Below are 17,485 nucleotides of genomic sequence, written 5' to 3' on the forward strand. Positions count from 1 at the left end.
GCTTTTACACATCTGTATTGCCGAAATACTGAATATTTGGAGATCATAAAGCAAAAACTAGTTAAGTGAGACAGTTCAATTGCAGGAAAAAGTATTCAACTATAAATAAGAAAATAGTCATTATTTGAAGTGCGGTGTTCTCGCAATTCAACAATATCACGGACATGCCCTTTTTGTGATCTGATGTTCAAACGATGCTTTCGTTTTTGCGGACAATAATTTACAGAATGACTTCAATGGTACATATCAGAGTAGTTAATGTGTATTTCAGGAGGTCATCGTTGAAATATTTAAGACATGCACATAGCATAGTGAAGACTTTGGGTATCTTTTGATGGTTCTGTAAGCTTTTTTAAAAATCCCCATTTTTGCGAAGCGCAAAAATATAACCGAAGAAAAGCATCAACAGGCCAATTATGCTGTTTTCTAAAACATTTATCTATTCTTAACTTCTCACTTCAAAAAGTTATATCAAACACCATAGCGCAAAACAAATCCTAAGAGATTTTCAGTAAAAATCTAATATTAATGAATCACGGTTTTCAGCAAATAGAGAACATTCTGATCTTTTAAATATTAAGTAACTGTGAAGTTACAAAATAATGTTTAAATGTAAAGAACTAAATAAATTTTACACGTGTGCTCAGTTCATTTCCTTTCTAATGACCTGGGAAAAGCACTGGGAATAAACTTGTTATACCTAAAACATCCTCAAGGCTACTTAAGGATTGCATTGTTAATAAACGCCACGCTTTCACGGCTGTTTGGAGCACACGTCTCTAAAGTAATTCACAATAGTACACGCGTATGGCGATACGTTATCAATAGCGACTGACAAAACATATTTAATTATACCTTGAAAATCATTAGTTTAATAAGCATATGAGGGATTTAGTCTTTTTTAAGGATATCTTATTTATGCTCAATTTATAAACTCAACCATTACGAAATCCATAACCTTTCTGCAAAGTATCATTAGTATGAGATTTCTAATCTACACTAAGTATATGTACCAACTTACCTATTCAGAAGTGTTTTTTTCCGAATTCATGCAACATATTTAAGACAGGTACAAAGATTAGTTGGTGCGCATCAGCTTTTCTATGTGATGAAGTGATTGCAATCAGCTAAACAATTTCACATTGAACCAATAATATTTAGTAAAATATAGACAACCTGCATTGTTTTCTGCACTTCTAAGAGTCGGGATGCTTTGCAGTCAATGAAAATGACCTTTTAAAAAAATAATTATTCCTCGTGAATAACAGAATTCCCCCGTGATATTCCGCAGCACAGCTTGAAAAGGACCAATTATTTTTCTGTGTGAAAGAGCCCGTGATATGGTGGACACTGACAGGTTTTATCGCTAAAAACTACTCCACTAAAATGGTACTTGCAATTGCATTCCGGGATCACTAGCTCCACGATAAGCTTTATTTTTTTACTCGAGCGGAAATGTAGTATTTACAAGCACTTAGCATCGTTAAATTAATAACTCTGCAAGTACCAACCTATTTCTAAGATGATGGAAAACAGCTAACAAAGACTGAAGAATAGTGTCTAAACGATACAGAAATCAAAGGTCGTCACACAAAATGAATTCAGTATTTAGGAAATTTATTTAGAAACCAAGTACAATCAACGATGCTGGTGATCCTGTATCAATACCACGCGAAGTTCCATATTCGAGATTTGGATCGCTCTCAATTGCTGTGGCATTAAATTCATGTCAAGGTTGAGTTTAAAAGTAACTTTTCTGGGCCATTACATCCCAGACACCCAGCAAATGTGTTGTTCCCTAAACTTAATCAATCAGTTACCACTCACCATTTTAAAATAAAAAGTGAAGGATACGGTATTCTGATGTATCACCAACTCCTAGGAATAATTGAACGTGATTTCTTGTCAACAGTCGTTTTGTTTTTGGCTTACATTGTACAAACGAATACATTCCAACTTAGACCCGAGTGATTTAAAACAGTTTAAGTGTACATCCAGCCGAAGGAAGAGTAAATGGGTTCAAATGAATTTGAGAAGTTTCTACAAGTAGCATTTGCTGCAATTTGTCTACTTTGCTCATATTACTAATTAGATTTTTGTATTATTGCACTAATATCTCACTCGGTATTGGCCTTTGCTTTTAAATACCAAAACATATACAAACATTACGAATAGCTATATAGTCGTAATAAAAACCAATTGCAAAATGTCCAGCAATTTAAACATAACTAACATATATATGGTAAATTTATATTTCAACAACTCTATAATACTGCTTGAAAATTTATGCCATTGAGGTTTCCATCCAATTTTCGGAACATAATTGCTGCTAAGCTGTCTAGTAGTATTGGAAAAATGCACCAGCAGGAGAATTAAAAACTGAATACTCTTTTTCACGATACTGAAAAACTTTGAAGTGGTTAACAAGACAACGCCCTCCTCTAAGACAGCGGGCTGTAATTTAGAATATTATAACATTTTGAAAACAATTTTTCAAACAGTAGGCTAAAAGTCAATTTTCTTATAACGTATTTCAGCAGCAAGAATACATAGATTTTCAATGTTGAAATCGCCGGTGAGTTACCCAGCATCGTCATGAAGGGATCATTATATAATACAAAAAACACATCCCCACTGAAGTTGTCGTTTTCCTCCGAATTGTGGCTTTTACTCCAAAAAAAAACTTTGATAATATTGTGGCTAATGTGACGAAATCTAGCAATATTATAAATTATCTAGTCTTTCTGGAGTTGCATTTTTAAAATTACAGTTCGCTGTGTTCCTTGTTTCAGGCGGAAATAGTAAGTTTAATATTGGAATAATTAAATGTTTAGATCATGCAGGAATGTAACCCGTACCAAGAGTGAGAGACTTGTAACTCAAAGATAATTTTTTTTTAAAGTGTTTCTTTAGATTTTTCCCCTGAAAATATAAATCTATTAAGCTTTTACAGATAAGTGATACAGCCAATTTTAAAAATGATTATCTCCAATGATCGCAGTATCATAGTTCAAAGCTGCCAATCGTAGCAAGTTATGGCTGGATTGTATCAAGGTTAATCACAACAGATAACATTCCCCACCCCACCCCCCAAAAAAATCTTGTGCGCCTCTTTTTCATGAATTAGTGGGTTAATGTACCTTAACATTCTTTGTGCCAAGCAGTTGGTTGAGAAATGTCATTCTTCACAGACGAGATTCTAGTTTGACCTTAGCATCTGCCATATTCACAGCTACGACCCTAGAGGTGTTAGACATGTGCTACCTCTGCAGCGCTGAACAGCTCTCAATAAACAAGGAAGGATCAGGGAAATGTATAACTCCTTTTGTGTGCCTAGTTGAGGTTTGGCGCTTTAAAAATCCTGCAGCACTTCATTTTGAAGTCATCAAAAATGACGGAATCCGTTTTAGATAGCATAAGTCTGATTTTCGTGGCATTGAAGTTACAGTACAAATACAGGTCTAACTTAATTTTATTGATAGTTTGAGATCTACCAAAGGAAAATTACATTAATAAAATACCAAAATTAAACTTGGACACGAAGGTTAAACTTCATTTTTTTTTACAAAAAAGAAAAATAAGAAATAGGTTTAGAATCATCTTAACAACTGATTCAAAAGAATAACAGGTGCTGCACCGTTGCTCACAGCTCATGTTGTAATGGTGCTGAATGTCTATGCTTTTTATAAGTAATGCCTTTAGCAGCCTCAGCGTTACAAGACATCCAATTTAAACTATACAATCCAAAAAAAAATATAGTGATGCATTGGTACTTTATAGTATTACACTTCACTATTTAAATACAACTGTATCCAACATGGCTGCTAGGCACTGCACTATATTTGAAGTCATCACAACATCCACATGCTCCTCCAAATGGCGTTTTGGATCCTATGAAACAATCAGGATAGAAGTTAACGAATAGGTCATTTCTCAAGCAAGGCAATCATTTCCTGAAAATATCATTTATCTAGATTCTCACCTTTTGCATAATGTTTACATTTTAGGTACTTGAAAATGGCATCTAGAACAGGCATATAACATCTACATTTTTCCGTACAGAAACCAGCCATTCATCCCAAGTGATCTATGCCAGTGTTCATACTCCATCAGAGTCTCCTCCACTCCAACTACCTCTTTCTGCCTGCCCCATATTCCTCTGTTCCAGTGGTGGGCAACCTGTGGCCCATGGGCCACATGCTGCTCATCAGGGTTCTGACTGTGGCCTGTGAGACATTTTGTTGACCATTGTCCACATGCAGGGTTGCCAAATACTGCTGGTTTCGGTCCACGTAGTTTTTTTCCTACCGGTATTACGAAAGTGATACACACGCAAAGCAAGGGCTCATGAGGTGAGGTGCGTGCTGATTGCACGCAACATTGATTGCGAGAGCCATGTGCTCCCTCATGTCCAAAGTGCTGCTACGATTCAATCAGCACACCCCGCAAAATTCTTATTCGTAGGGTCATGGTTACTGCACATGCCCGATTTCAATCTTGCGGCCCAATGAGTTGAAGGAGGAGGGCCACTCATGCAGCCCACTTCACTAGTCTAGGTTGCCCATCACTGCTTTATTATCTTCCCCCTCATGTACGCACCAAGCCTTATCTTAAATAATTTATCTGCTTCAATCTCTTCCATGTGGCAGCGAGTTCCATGTTCTCACCACTCTATCTTGGGTGCCAGTTTTGGCTCGGTGGTAGCACTGCCACTTCAGGAAGGCAGCTATGGGTTCATCTCACTCCAAAGATTTGTGCACAATCTAGGTTGATGCAGGATTCAGCTTTCAGAAGTGCCATCTTTCTGACAAGATGCTAAACCAAGGCCTCATCTGCCCTCAAGTGGAGGTAAAACATGCCATAACACAATATAAAGACGACAGTGGTGCAGTTCTCTCCAGTGAATATCCCTCAACTAACATTTGTTGAAAAAAAACTGACTTTTATCTCATTGTTATTATTGGTACCTTGCTGTAAGCAAATTGGCAGCTATGTTTCTTGGATTACCACAACAACTACATTTCAAAGGTACTTCATAACAGTCAAAGTTCTTTTGGACATCTTGGTCATGAAAGATGCTATATAAATGCAAGTCTTTTCCTCTTACCTTCTTTAAAAACACATCCTAAATTATTTGGCTTGGATGATGGTGAAACTACCAGAATTCACCATTATTACTCCACTGAAACCAACAAAGTTCAAACATGCACAGAATCATGCAAAAATTTTGAAGTTGATGTCAGTGAGTCTAATCTCCTCCATTGTGCGTTGAAGTTTCCACAGACTGCTATCTTCCTTCCAAACATGAGACAGAGGCATTACAAGACAGGAGGAGCCATAGGGCCCTTAGAGTGGAGCATTCCAGGCAGTCCCATCCCTTGCTCTATTCCTGTAATCCTGCAAGTTTATTTCCCACAATGGCTTATCCAGTTTCCTTTGAAATCATTGGTCGTCTCCGCTTCCACCACCCTTGTAGGCAGTGTCGTTAACAATCGGTGTAAAAACGTTCTCCCTCACATCCCTACTGCATCTCTTGCCCAAAACTTTAAATCTATGCCCCCTGGTCCTTGTACCATCAGCTAATGGGAACTTATCTTTGTGTATCTTAGCTAATCCTGTCATCACCTTGTACAGTTCTATCAAATCTCCTTTACTACAAATGAGAACAATCCCAGCTTCTCCAACTAAACCATGTAGCTAAATTCCTTAACCCTGGAACCATTCTGTAAAACTCCTCTGCACCATCTCAAAGATCTTCACATCCTTCCTAAAGAGTGGTGACCAGGACTGGATGCAATCAACACATTAGTTGTGGTCTAACCAGAATTTTATAAAGGTTCAGCATAACTTGCCTGTTTTTGCACTCAATGTCTCTATTAATGAAGCCCAAGATCCCACATTCTTGACTAACTACTCACTCAATATGTCTTGCTACCTTCAAAGATGTATGTACTCTATCCCTGTACAATCTTCAGGATTGTGCCAAAGCTTATATTGCCTCTCTTTATCCCTTCTGCTAAAATGCATCACCTTCCACTTCTTTATTAAATTCCACCTACCACTTGTTTGTCCATTCTGATATAGCCTTTCTACATCCTGTTGCAGTTGATTGGTATCATCCTTACTGCCACACCTCCAGGTTTGTATCATTGACAACTGCTGAAATTTTACTCCTTTCCAATATCCGGGGCATTAATCAATTTTCATCCCAGCCATTTCCTCAACCATCTTTGCTTCTACCGAAAATTTGTTTGCATTCTCTTCCCTAGTAAACGCCAACAGGAAATATTCTAGCCTTGCCCCGCACTGGCATATGCCAACTTCTTTGTTCCCAATAGGCCCCACCCTGCCTCTTACTATTGCTTACCATTTATATGCCAGATAAATATTCCTGGGTTATATTTTAGATTAATTGCCACTGGATTCTCCTCATATTGTCTCTTTGTCAGTCTTATTTTCCTCTTCACTTCTCTCAACCTACTGTATTTGGCCCGGTTCTTGCTTGAAGAATTCATTTGACATATATCATACACCCTCTTATTGTTTTATCATATTCTCACTCTCCCTCATCATCCAAGGAGTCATGGCTTTGGTTCCTGTCTTTCCCAATAGGAGCCACCAAGCCTAGTCCCATTCCAGGGAGAGCAGGGAGGTGTCATGTGAAGAATTCAACAGGCATGCTGCTGAAACTGTAGAATAACCTTTCAGTTGAAGTTAACATAAAAGTTTTCACATCCGGCAAAATTTAATTCAAGTTCCTTTAACAGGACACAAATGAACTTTACATTCAGAAATGTAAATGTACAAGGAGTTTATATTATAACTTAGATAGAGTAGAGGTCCATGATTACTAATCCATTTGAAAGAAGATCCGTCAACCAAAAAAGTTCGAGAACCACTGGTTTAGAATTCACCAAAGGGTGCCAGCTATTAATGTTCTGGATAATTATTTTTCCCTCCTACAAAATATTTTTCAGTATAAGTACTTAAACATTTTGTTGTGGGTTTCTGCTCACTGAGTATTGACCACAACGAAGATAGACAAGATGACAGATGGAGTGACAGGACCATAGGTACTGAATTTCCTTTTTGTATTTTGATTTTAATTCACTTAATTTTATTCAATACTAAGTTCAATACTAAGGACTGTTTAAACTTATTAATTTGGTACCTTACCTGTGGGTTAGTGTGCCCAGTTATTTTGATTTGTTGTTATTTTCCTGGGGCAATTATGCAAACTATCACAGTATCAATTTGAGTTCAGTAGTGACAGATTAATGGACTGTGAAAAAGGCATTGGAATCCAGGGTTTAGCCTCAAAGGGAGACTACCTTGAGATACAGCTGGTCTAAAATTATATTTCAGAGGTGAATGTATGATATTTGAGTTGGTTAGGTGGGGAAGAAAAGAAACATTTGAACCTTGTGTTGTGGTGATTGCATGATATGGGAGGTCCTGGATATTTCTGCTGTTCTGGTTGATTATATGTGCCAACTGTACTCAAGCTCAAGGCTTCTGGGCCTTAGGAACAGCTAACAATACCAATGCAATGGAAGCTGATGTGTTCCTGGGGTGCACATTCAATGAGATGGTCACCACACATGCAGAATAGGTTAGTCAGGAAGGAAAATTAGTGAACATTCACCAGTGTTGTAAGTCAAAACCAAAAAGAAGTGCTGGAATCTAGAAAGCTGAATCGATAACAATGACAACTCAGAGGAGCTCAACATGAAACAAGACATCAAAGAGCAAGAACAAAAAATTTGGGGAAATAGACAGCCTAACTATGGAATCTATTATTACGATTGCATTACTACACTTTGCCATCCCTGCCTATGTTTGCCCATTGATACCATGGTCTGGACTCCTTCAAGGTATTGTCACTCCCAGCAGTCTCCATTGGCAACTACTGGTTTTCAGAGTGGCACACATCAGAAGACTCCAGCATTTCCTGCATTTTCCTAGTCTTCCGGATAGCCACCTATTGACTACCCTGAACACACTCTGCCTGTGGGGTGGCCACCTTCTGCAACATATGATCCAAGAAACATTCACCCCCCATGAAGCTCTCTAGTGACTCCAGTTGCTTCTTCAAGCTCAGAAAACCTCAGCTTGGGCTCAAGCAAATGGAGACACTTCCTACACATGTGGTTCCCCCAAGACATATGGAGTGTCCTTATGTTCTCACATAGAATTGTATCTATCTTGACTACAGTAATATCTCCTGACTTCTATAGTGGTCACTTCTTTTTCCTCTACAGTGAAAACTGATGCAGAGTATACATTTGCTTTCCTTCCAAATTTCGGTATTATCCATGCGATTATCCAGCTCGTCCCTTAGTGTCTGTATCCCTACCTTAATTCTTTTTTTTAAAAAAAACTTGTGTCTGTGGAATACTTTATTTATTTTTATATTCTTGATATATTCATGTTTTGCCTTCCTAATGGTCTTTTTACCTTTCCTAAACTCATCATATTTCCTTTTATTATCTTGTGTTTACTGTTGATGTACCTTTTCCTTTATATTCAATTTTATACTCACCTCCTAGTTTTTACAAAGCATCATAGCCTTGGCTAGTTTGTTATTTTTTTAGTGCAATATTTTTCTCCTTAAATCAATTACTCTTTCCTTTAAATAGTGCCCATGGGTACCCTACCTCTATCTGTCAATATTTTTCTAGATTCCTTCCTTCCTTTAGCTACATCCTCATTTCATCACAGCTGGTCTTTTCCTCATCTATTACCTTAGTCTGTGTACACATATCTCTCAATTATTATCTTGAACCTTAATATAGAGTAATCACTATGTCTTAGGTGTTCTCCCACACATAACTGCTCTGTTTCAGTTCACATTCCTAGGTCTAAGATGTGGTTCCTCCCTTGTTGGTCTTCTTACATATTCCGTCAAAGGAGTCTTGCACATTAAAAATGCCACCCTCTTCTCCCCTTTCACTCCCTTTTCCTGTCAGTTTAATTGGGGATAGTTGAAATCTCCCATGATTTAATAATGTATATCATTATCTCATCTTAGACTACATATTTCCCCCTCCACTTCCTTGTCACTATTTGATGGTCTGCAGTGTACCCTTAGTACTGAACAATCCCTTATCATTTGTCTCCATCCATATGGATTCTGTTTTATCCCTTTGTTAGTTATATCTTTTCTTGCTACTGTCACTATGTTATTTCCGATGAACACAACTATCCCATCATCATTTCTTCCTTTCCTATCATTTCTAAGTATATTTTAGCCTGCAATATCTAAATGCCAAACCATTACAGTCTGCAGCCTTGTTTCAGATTACATATATTTCTTCACTTCTAACTATTGCCTACAATTTCCGTGTTTTGTTGCTGGTCTCTACATTGCTCTACAGGCAATTGAATACGCTCTTATTCTTCGCTACCCCTGCTTTAATTCATCAGGTAGAGCTTCCTACAAGCTCTTCTACTCAAACATTTGTTATTTTTATATCTTTTGTACTCTGAAATTTGCTCTCATCCCTTTCTTATATATTTAGATTAGTATGATATCCAATTTTTTCAGTCCTCCTTAGATTCATGCCATTCTGATACCAATGTATGTAATATAAAATGAATAACTATGAACCTGTTAGTCTAACATCAATTGTAGGCTAACTTACAGACTCCATAAATCAAACTAGTGAGCATTTAGAGATTTTAGGATAATTGAGAACAGCCAACATGATTCTTCTTTTAGGCAAATTGTGTTTAGAAAATTGAGTATTCTTTTTAAAGAAATAACTGATTGTGCAGATAAAGGGCAACAAAAAAGCAGGCGTGGGGAAAACAACGAAGAGCGCTATACAAACTTTAGGAAAGACACAGGAAGCTCAGCACCTTCTAGAAGAAAATCTCACCTGCCAACTTAAACATTCACTCCCTTTACCACTGGTACAAATGGACAGTAGTGTGTACGATACACAACATGCAGCTCACTAAGCCTCCTTCAACAGCACTTTCCAAACCCACGACCTGCTACCACCTACAAGGGCATGGGCAGCAGACACATGGGACCACCACCTGTAAGTTCCCCTCCAAGTCACACACCATCCTGACTTACAACCATATTGCGGGCCTTCACTGTTGTTGGATTGGGAGCTCCCTTCCTAACAGTGCTGTGGGTGTGCCTACATCACATGGACTACAGTGGTTCAAGGAGGCAGCTCACTGTTGTATAAGGATATATGGCATAGCAAGGGTTAATATGGGACTGGGAAACAGTATCGCCAACAGTGTGATATAAAGAGACACATGACCTAATGCTAGAGTCAGTTGTGGCCTGGAGAGACCTCTGTAGAAACAAACATGGAGTTAGCTCATATATACAGGATATAGCCCAAGCTATGTACATAGTTATGTGTTATCAATAAATACTTAATGTTAAACCATACAAGGCTCAGAACCTCAAGACTTACTGAGCTGAACATACAACATGTTGACAGCTAATGGGAAAACCAGAACCTCAGAAGCTGGAGCAGAAATTCAAAAGCTGGAAAATTAAAGGAGCAGCATTCTGACCTGAATGAAAGTGCTTGAAGTGAAGACACAGAGGGAGATCACCTGAAAGAAGCTTCACTGTAGAACTGGAAGTAGAAAGGCAGAAGAAAAAACTCCACTGTACAGCTGAGGACTCCAAAAGATATCGTGGATATCCACTGTGAATGCCCACAGAGTCAAAGGACTTAACAGAGTTGAGCAAAGAAAATTCAGTCCTAAGCCAGAACTGGTTTAAAAAAACTTCAATGCTGCAAAAAAAGTCAGAGCAGCCCGTTTCCGAAAGCACAGTAGCCAGCCAGGGTTCAGAACTACGCCATACAATGTGACGGCTGAGCTTGCTGTAAGAAGGGAAAAAAACCAAAAATGAATTGGAAAGTTTAAAAACTTCAGCCAAAGCCAGGACTCCTCTGACATCGCAGGGAAGGACCAGAATAGTTAACAAATCGCTGCACGAAGCAAAAGACAAAGAGGTCAGGGCCGCCAGTGCCGTCGCCAAAGCGTGACAAGCGGGGAAAGGCACTTTGGGGAAAAAAATGGTTACTGTGGCGCCATTTTTAAAACCTGCACAGCATTTAAAGCTGTACTCACCCGAACTTAAAAGCGACCATGGCAAACAAATCAACATTACCAGACCAATTTGGACTGATCCAAGGGCCAAACTAGACATGAAATAGGTGCCTTGAAAAGTTACTGGAGTACATCAGGTCTAAGTGGGAAATCAGAGAAAATCCAGATTAATACATTTTTCTACTTGTTTGGTGAATTTGTGGTTAAAGTAATCCTAATGTAATGCACTGATGAACCCTCAACCAGCTTTGGTGAAATATTAAAAGTCTTTGACAAATATTTTAATCTTCAAGTTGTGTAACATGCAGGGCTTAAAAAGAGGCATAGAAAACCCCCAGTAAAGCTACAAAAGGGAAATAGACAATTCCCAAGCAAACCACACGATGGCGGCAAACAGGCAGAGAACCAGCCGGAAGTCTTAAAAATAAATCTTTTTGAAAATACCAACATTACTTGAATTGCAACAGCAGGTGGCAGTTCTGAGCCACCTGACTAGGATTGAAGGGCAAGTTGCAGAGCATTCCAAGCTGTAAGCAGATAATGAAGCCACAAGTAGCATGATTACAGAACTGAAACAAATTAAGACTTCACTGGGGCAGACCTGGCTAACAATGAAACCAAAATGAAGAACAAGGACAAAGCTCTGCTGTGGGCGGAGAAGGAAAAGACAGAAATAAGATTGGAAAATGTTCGTATCAAAGCTGAATTAGAAGACGATGTACCTTTGAAAACACACAATTAAAGTCTTCATTGAGCCAAACTGTTCAAGATTTGAACAAATGTCTGAGGTGTCACAAAGGTACAAGGAGGCTTTGAAAGGGATAGAAAGGTTGAATGGTGAGAAGGAATTTCTGATGAATCAGAGCAGCTGCTTGAATGCAGAATTAACAACCAAAATTGATTAAATTCTTGAACTTCGATCCAATCTGAACAACATGAAGGATGATATACACAGTATGGAAGAGCAAATCCAGACTTTGAAAGCAGATAGGGAAAATTCTAAGAAACAGTTAAAGGGTCTAAAAAAATGAATTGAAAGAGTCTAAAGAGCAATCAGTGACAATGGAAGAAAGACTCCAAAAGGAACGGAATGCCCAATGCCCCGGTGAAGTTGTTAAGCTTGTATAAGGGTTCCGCAGATAACTCTGAAATAAAGACAACCAAACTCACCAAGGTAGTTGCTGAGCTGAATGAAAACATTCATAAGCTTGGAAAAGAATTGAAAAAGAAAGTAAACAAATAGTTGGGTGAAATTCTGAAACAAGTGGAAAGGAATGTTCCATTTTTGAAACGTCAACTTCAGAAAGATTACAGTACACCCCACCAAAACCATTTTCAAACCAAAAGGACCAGACCATTCTCTCCTGAAAAAACGGGACAGGCCGGTGGCCTCCGAGCAGAGCCGATGGGGAATTGAGAAAGAGAAGCTCAATTCCAAGGAGCGGAAAAAGCATACCAGAAGACGACAGCCAAGCGCCAGAAACACTGCCAACAACTCAAACTCCAAATCAACAAAGGTTGCCCAAATCAATAGAACCAACCCACTCCTCCAGATGTGACCAAAATGAGATCTGGAAGAATTGTAAAGCCTCCAGGCCACCTGAATTTATAAAGTCAGAGATTTGAGAGGATTGGGTGGGGGGCGGTGGTGGTGGGGAGAAGGGGTAGCACAATTGTATTGCAATACGTTGGACATTAAAGAGGTGTAGTATAAGGCTATCTAGCATAGCAAGGGTTAATGTGGGACTGGGAAACATTATCGCCCACATAACCTGAGACTAGAGACACTTGTGGATTGGGCAAAGACCTGTGTGGAAGCAAGCATGAAGTTAGCTAATGGCTTGGGCTATACCCTTTATATATGTACATAGTTATGCGTTATCCATAAACACTTGATATTAAACCATGCAAGATTCAGAACCTCTTCATGAGGCCTACTGAACTGAACATACAACACTCACCACCATCTTCTGAAGGGCAATTAGGGACAGCTAACAAATGCTGGCTTTGCCAGCAATGTTCACATTCCATAAAAGCAACACAGGTTACTAGAATGAGCAGACAGGTGCAAAATGAAAGTTAATGGAAAGAAGCATCAGGTAACATATTTTGGGGGGGGAAAAAACTAAGAATGGGTTAAATGGAAAGATACTGAACTAAAGGTTTGACAACATAATTCGTTGAAAGGGCAAGCATTGAAGCAAGAGTCAAAGGGTAAGCCCAAGATGAAATTAGCACAACTTTATTTGTAAAATATGAATGGTGTTAATGAAGTAAATAAGGAAATACTATTCCCTCTGATTGACAAGTGAGTGATGGTGAGGATGGTGTCACAGATCACTCAGGGAGTCTGAGTTACTGTGGCAACATGCACTTTTACATGCATGTTGTAGTATGGAACTTTGGATAGTGATGGTAGAGGCTCCAACTTTCTTTCCATCAATCACATTGCTGACCAGGAATCTCTCCCACTCTTACCACCTGCCATTGGTGTGGGTTGGAAGGATTTGCAGCTTGAAAATCAACCTGTTTGGCTGCGTTATGAATGTATCTGAGTGATGGGAGGTAGTCAATTCAAGAGCATGATGTTAGATGTTAGGAGAACTTTTATTATGTAGACATTTGTTAGAGCATGACATGCTTTATTCACAGGGAGTGATTGAGACAAAGACTTCTGCATCTATTGAGAAAAAAGCAAATAAACATTGGAAGAAGGGTTATTAGGGAGAATGCAGGACAATTTGATTGCTTTTGCAAACAGCTGGAACAGATTTGTTGGGTTAAATGTCCTCCCTCTTTGCTGAAAACACCCCAAAGGGTACCTGAGGTAAAGTACGAACTAAGCTCAAAGCTAATGATTGAACTCATACTCCAAATCCCATTTTGGTTGTGAATAACACCATACAGATTTATATACTTAGTCATGGTGTTTCCAAATTAATTTAGGATTATACATAAACTTAATTCATCCTGGTCATCGGTTCATCTATGATTAAACTGATTATGAGAAAAGCATACTCTAGGTTATTCAGACATTCCATACTTACTTGTTTCCCAACATTTTTAATTGCTAGTTGTTCTGGTGTCATTTTATCCTCCTCCTCTACAGCCTGTAAAGTAAATAAATATTAAAGTTTACAAAATTCATCATTGTCTTAGCTGAACACTTAAAGTAATTTACTATAGGGTTTAAAAAAAATAGAAGCATGGCATAAAACAATTTTTGACCTGCAATAGTTTTACCATTGCAGAGCAGTTACAGTTGTCTGGGATTATAGCTCTTATTTACCTTGTTGTAGTTCTTGGCCAATTCCAGCATTTCTTTGACAACAGTTTCATTAAGTTTACAATGCTCACTGTAGTCCTGAAGTGTCAGGCCCTCCATCCAACTTTTCTTATGCAAGTTCAACAACATCTGCAGTGTAGAAAAGAGCCCAAGATAAATATCTACTTGTTTAACAACAGGATTTCAACATTACTTAAAATCTTAAAAATTAATAATCATTTGAAAATCCAGCAGAAGTGACATTTAAAATTCTAACCTGTGGCAGGCTGGTACAATGGCATCAGATGATGGTACTCCAACACATCACAATGCCCTTAACCTACATCATAAGGAGCATAGCCATTTGTAAGAGATTGCGCCCCATTAATCTCAGTGATTAATGTCTGAGTTGTATGTCTGAAAGAGCTTTTTTTACTTAGTGAGCATTAAGTTGGTGATGTTCATATATTAATTTGAGTTAAATCAACGAAGATTGTATTTCAGAAGTGCATTCTGCCTTAATTTAGGTCTGCTGTTCCTTATACATAAATTCAATACACCTAAGGAAGGACCTTATTAAGACAGAACCCTTAAATGCATCGACGGGCAGAGGGATCTGGGTGTACAGGTCCACAGATCACTGAAAGTGGCAACGCAGGTGGATAAGGTAGTCAGGAAGGCATATGGCATGCTTGCCTTCATCGGCAGGGGTATTGAGTATAGAAGCTGGGAAGTCATGCTGCAGCTTGGTTAGGCCACACTTGGAATATTGTGTGCAATTCTGGTCGCCACATTACCAGATGGATATGGAGGCATTGAAGAGGGTGCAGAGGAGGTTTACCAGGATGCTGCCTGGTCTGGAGGTTATTAGCTATGAGGAGAGGTTGGAGAAACTCAGATTGTTCTCACTAGAGCGACGGAGATTGAGGGGCGACTTGATAGAAGTTTACAAAATTTTGAGTGGCATGGACAGAGTAGATAGAAGCTTTTTCTCAGGGTGGAAGAGTCAATTACTAGGGAACATAGATTTAAGGTGAGAGGAGAAAACTTTAGAGGAGATATGCGGGGCAAGTTTTTTTACACAGAGGGTAGTGTGTGTCTGGAATTTGCTGTCAGAGGAGGTGTGGTGGAAGCACGTACGATAGTGGTGTTTAAGAGGCAGCTTGACAAATACATGAATAGGATGGGAATAGAGGGATAAGGACCCCGGAAGTGCAAAATGTTTTAGTTTGACAGGCAATATGATTGGCGCCGGCTTGGAGGACCGAAGGGCCTGTTCCTGTGCTGTACTTTTCTTTGTTCTTTGTAAATCCCCGAGATTCACCCATATTTCTACTTCAATGGATATAATTGCAATAACAATAACTCAATCTTTCAGGTTACCTTTCAGATGATAATATTTGCATTTACAAATCTTCTATGTTCATTGTCAGCTTAAAAAAAAGCATATAAGTGCATTTCTAAAAAAGAGAGACATGAAGTTTTTCATCCTGCAGTCATCTGGACCAATGGAAGAATGCCAAATTTCAAAGGGAGCAACAACTTATACTGCATGAGAAAAGGGTGATGATTCGTTGCCAAGTTACTTCTGATTGGGTGACGAGTTGCCACAAAGAATGCACCAGGGAACTACTGCCCCCATGCTTTTGTTTAATTCACAAAAAGCGCAATGCCTGGACCTCATTACAGCCTTGGTTCAAACATGGAGAAAACAGCTGAACTCCAGAAGTGAGGTGAGAGTGATTGCCCTTGAAATCAAGGCAGGATTTGACTGAGTGTGACATCAAGATGCCTTAGCAAAGGTGGAATCAATGGGAATCAGGGGTAAAGTCTACAGTGGTTGGAGTCACACCTAGCATAAAGGAAGATGGTTGTGGTTGCTGGAGGTCAATCGTCTCAATTCTAGGACATCATTGCAGGAGTTCCTCAGGATGGTGTCCTAGGCCCAACCATCTTCAGCTGCATCATCAATCAATCAATATTCCTTCCATCATAAGGTTAGAAATGGGGATGTTTGCTGAGGATTGCACAATGTTCAGCACTATTCGTGACTCCTCAGATACTGAAGCAGTCCATGTCCAAATGTAGCAAGATCTGGACAATATCCAGCTCTGGGCTGACAAGTTGGCAAGTAATATCTGCACCACACAAGTACCAGGCAATGACTATCTCCAACAAGAGAGAATCTAACCATCGCCGGTTGCCATTCAATGGCATTACCATTGCTGAATCCCCCACTATCAACATCGTAGGGGTTACCATTGATGAGAACTGAACTGAACACAGTGGCTACAAGAGCAGGTCAAAGGTTAGGAATCCTATGGTGAGTAACTCGCCTCCTGACTCCCCAGTGGTTGTCCACCATCTACAAGGCACAAGTCAGGAGTATGATGGAATACTCCCCACTTGCCTGGATGAGTGCAGCTCCAACAGTACTCAAGAAGCTTGACACCAACCAGGACAAAGCAGCCTGCTTGATTGGCACCCCATCCACAAACATTCATTCCTTCCACCACCGATGCACAGGGCACCAATGTGTACCTTTGACAAGATGCACTGCAGGAGCTCACCAAGGTTCCTTAGACAGCATCTTCCAAACCCACGACTGCTACCATCTAGAAGGATAAGGTCAGCAGATACATAGGAACACCATCACCTGGAAGTTCCCCTCCAAGCCACTCACCATCCTGACTTGGAAATATATCACATTCCTTCACTGTCACTGGACCAAAATCCTGGAACTCCCTCCCAACCAGCGCTGTGGGTGTACCCACACTACATGGACTGCAGTGGTTCAAGAAGGCAGCTCACCACCACCTTCTCAAGGGCAATTAGGGATCGGCAATAAATGCTGGCCTAGCCAGTGATGCCCACATCCCATAAATGAATTTTTAAAAATATTCTTTTCGTCTGTAGAGGATAGGTCCATGCATATGAATACATGTAGCTTCGAGTTAGCATAAGTGAGCCACATTGCACACTGCTAGCACAATCGAGAATGGTCAGCAAGTGCTGTTCAATTGCAGAATCGCATCTAACATTAGACATTATGTTCTGAGACCTGCAAGCATGGGTTGGTCGAATACGGCCAGTATTCTACTTTTTGCGAGCAGCTGAAGGGACTTGCTGTTT

At 39.4% G+C, this 17,485-nt stretch overlaps 1 protein-coding gene across 2 annotated transcripts in view; it reads right to left on the reverse strand.

Annotated features, from left to right (window-relative positions):
• Window positions 1-3,454: 3,454 nt before the first annotated feature.
• The window catches only part of psmd14 (proteasome 26S subunit, non-ATPase 14), a 124,297-nt gene continuing 110,266 nt past the window's right edge, over window positions 3,455-17,485 (reverse strand). For both annotated transcript variants that reach the window (XM_041201278.1, XM_041201277.1), the window contains exons 9-11: window positions 14,378-14,503; window positions 14,136-14,198; window positions 3,455-3,891 (exon numbers count right to left, since the gene is read on the reverse strand). In XM_041201278.1, coding sequence (XP_041057212.1) covers window positions 3,793-3,891; window positions 14,136-14,198; window positions 14,378-14,503 — 288 coding nt within the window. In that variant the 3' untranslated portion in view covers window positions 3,455-3,792. The remainder of the gene's footprint in view (window positions 3,892-14,135; window positions 14,199-14,377; window positions 14,504-17,485) is intronic.

Source organism: Carcharodon carcharias, chromosome 12 (assembly GCF_017639515.1).
Source record: "Carcharodon carcharias isolate sCarCar2 chromosome 12, sCarCar2.pri, whole genome shotgun sequence".
Taxonomy (NCBI): Eukaryota; Metazoa; Chordata; class Chondrichthyes; order Lamniformes; family Lamnidae; genus Carcharodon; species Carcharodon carcharias.